At 48.1% G+C, this 2,037-nt stretch overlaps 1 protein-coding gene across 1 annotated transcript in view; it reads right to left on the minus strand.

Moving 5' to 3' along the window:
* LOC125487501 overlaps positions 1 to 2,037 on the minus strand; it is a 39,711-nt gene that overhangs the window by 22,150 nt on the left and 15,524 nt on the right. Inside the window, exon 7 of the mRNA XM_048619104.1 lies at positions 1,655 to 1,771. Coding sequence (XP_048475061.1) covers positions 1,655 to 1,771 — 117 coding nt within the window. The remainder of the gene's footprint in view (positions 1 to 1,654; positions 1,772 to 2,037) is intronic.

Genomic DNA, 2,037 nt, shown 5'->3' on the forward strand with positions numbered 1-2,037 from the left:
CACCCACTCCCCCTCACTGCCCCTCCTACACTCACTCCCCCTCACTGCCCCTCCTATATTCACTCCGCCTCCTACACTCACTCCCCCTCACTGCCCCTTCTATACTCACTCCCCCACTACTCTCACTCCCCATCCTACACTCACTCCTCCCTACACTCACTCCTCCCTACACTCACTCCCCCTCCTACACTCAGCACCCCGCTACACTCAGTACCCCGCTACACTCAGTACCCCGCTACACTCAGTACCCCACTACTCTCACTACCCCCCTACACTCACACCCCCTCCTCCTCCTACACTCACTCACTCCTCCTCCCACACTCACTCCCTGTCCTGACCTCTCACCCTGGCCTCCTGTCAGGGAGTAAATGTTCTCAGTAGTTTTAATTTTGAATATCTTTGAATGGACAGGTCTCTATGTCTGGTACTCCTTGCAGTGAACACTTTGCAAGACAAATGAGACTGCCTGAAGAAGGGGAAAAGTATCGCGTCTTGACTGGAGTCACTATTTCCAATTGTTTCATAGCAAATTCCAGTTTGTGGCTGCGATAAAACCTATTTCATTTGAACGCAGACACTGAGAGAGACAGCCTGCCTAATGCAGTAACATAAGCACACTCTCTCCTATCTCCACAGATCTGCTTATCACAAAGTAAGTCATAAACCCAATGGAAGACCTCATCACCACGGGTTGGGGCTTCGTAAAACAGAGTTCGAAACCAACACCACAATTACAGGCAAATGCCAGCTGCCCAGCTATCAACGATCTGGAAAGACAGCACAGCGCAAATAGCTTCTGGGCAAAATGACTTCAGTGACAGACAAACATTTGGACAGTTTGTGAATAATCTTTTTTATTTTCATGAATGCAACGCAGCCAAAGTAAGGTCTGTTACGGTTAGCTGTGTAACAGAACCCCAACGGAAATTTTGTATTTTCTCCCACGCTTGGAAGTTGTATGTGTGCTAGGTTTCAACAAGGGTAGTTATTTGCAGAGTTGGAATGTTTTGTTAATAAGCTTTACATTGTTGAGTGATTGTGTTTTGTTTACGCTAAACTTGTTCTTTATCTTAAGGAACCAGGATGATATGATTCAGATACTGGGCTAAAAACAACTATAACAACATAAATAACTGTCATCATCACTTTCTTTTAGAAATTCTGACTTTGTTGTGACAAATGTAGGATAGCCGGTGTGTGTGCATGTGTGTGAGTGAGTGAGTGTGTGTGTGAGAGAGAGTGTGTGTGTGTGTGTGTGTGTGTGTGTGTGTGTGAGTGTGTATGTGTGAGACAGAGAGAGAGAGAGTGTACGTGTGTGTGTGTATATGAGTGTGTGTGTGTGAGAGAGTGTGTATGAGTGTGTGTGTGTGAGACAGAGAGAGTGTGTATGAGTGTGTGTGTGAGACATAGAGAAAGAGTATATGAGTGTGTGTGTGTGAGAGAGAGAGAGGGAGTGTGTATGAGTGTGTATGTGTGAGACAGAGAGAGAGAGAGCGTACGTGTATGTGTATATGAGTGTGTGTGTGTGAGAGAGAGAGAGTGTGTATGAGTGTGTATGAGTGAGACAGAGAGAGTGTACATGTGTGGGTGTGTCTCTGTCTGTGGGGGATTCGGCATTCCACATCCAAACTCAGCAACAATACAATATACTCACCAGTCGATAGCGAACCCACTTTTCATTGCTGTACGGGAACCCTCCAGCGAAGCTTGGGGTCAGCTGGGCAGGCTCCACATACTTGTGCAGGGAGCGGATGGACGTCAGCGTTTCTGTCTGTGGCCGGGATGGGAATGGAGCACCGTCAGTGTGTCAGCGCCACGTCGCATCTGAAGGAGCTGTCTGCATCAGCTCCAATTCCACTTACAACCTTCCTCTACACTGTCTCCCCCCAACCCCAATCGATCACACAACCCCAGGGCAGGGACAGCACGGGGTTAGATACAGAGTAAAGCTCCCTCTACACTGTCCCCCGCCCATCAAACACTCCCAGGGCAGGGACAGCACGGGGTTAGATACAGAGTAAAGCTCCCTCTACACTG

The sequence above is a fragment of the Rhincodon typus genome, chromosome 42, assembly GCF_021869965.1.
Source record: "Rhincodon typus isolate 14 chromosome 42, sRhiTyp1.1, whole genome shotgun sequence".
NCBI classification, from domain to species: Eukaryota; Metazoa; Chordata; class Chondrichthyes; order Orectolobiformes; family Rhincodontidae; genus Rhincodon; species Rhincodon typus.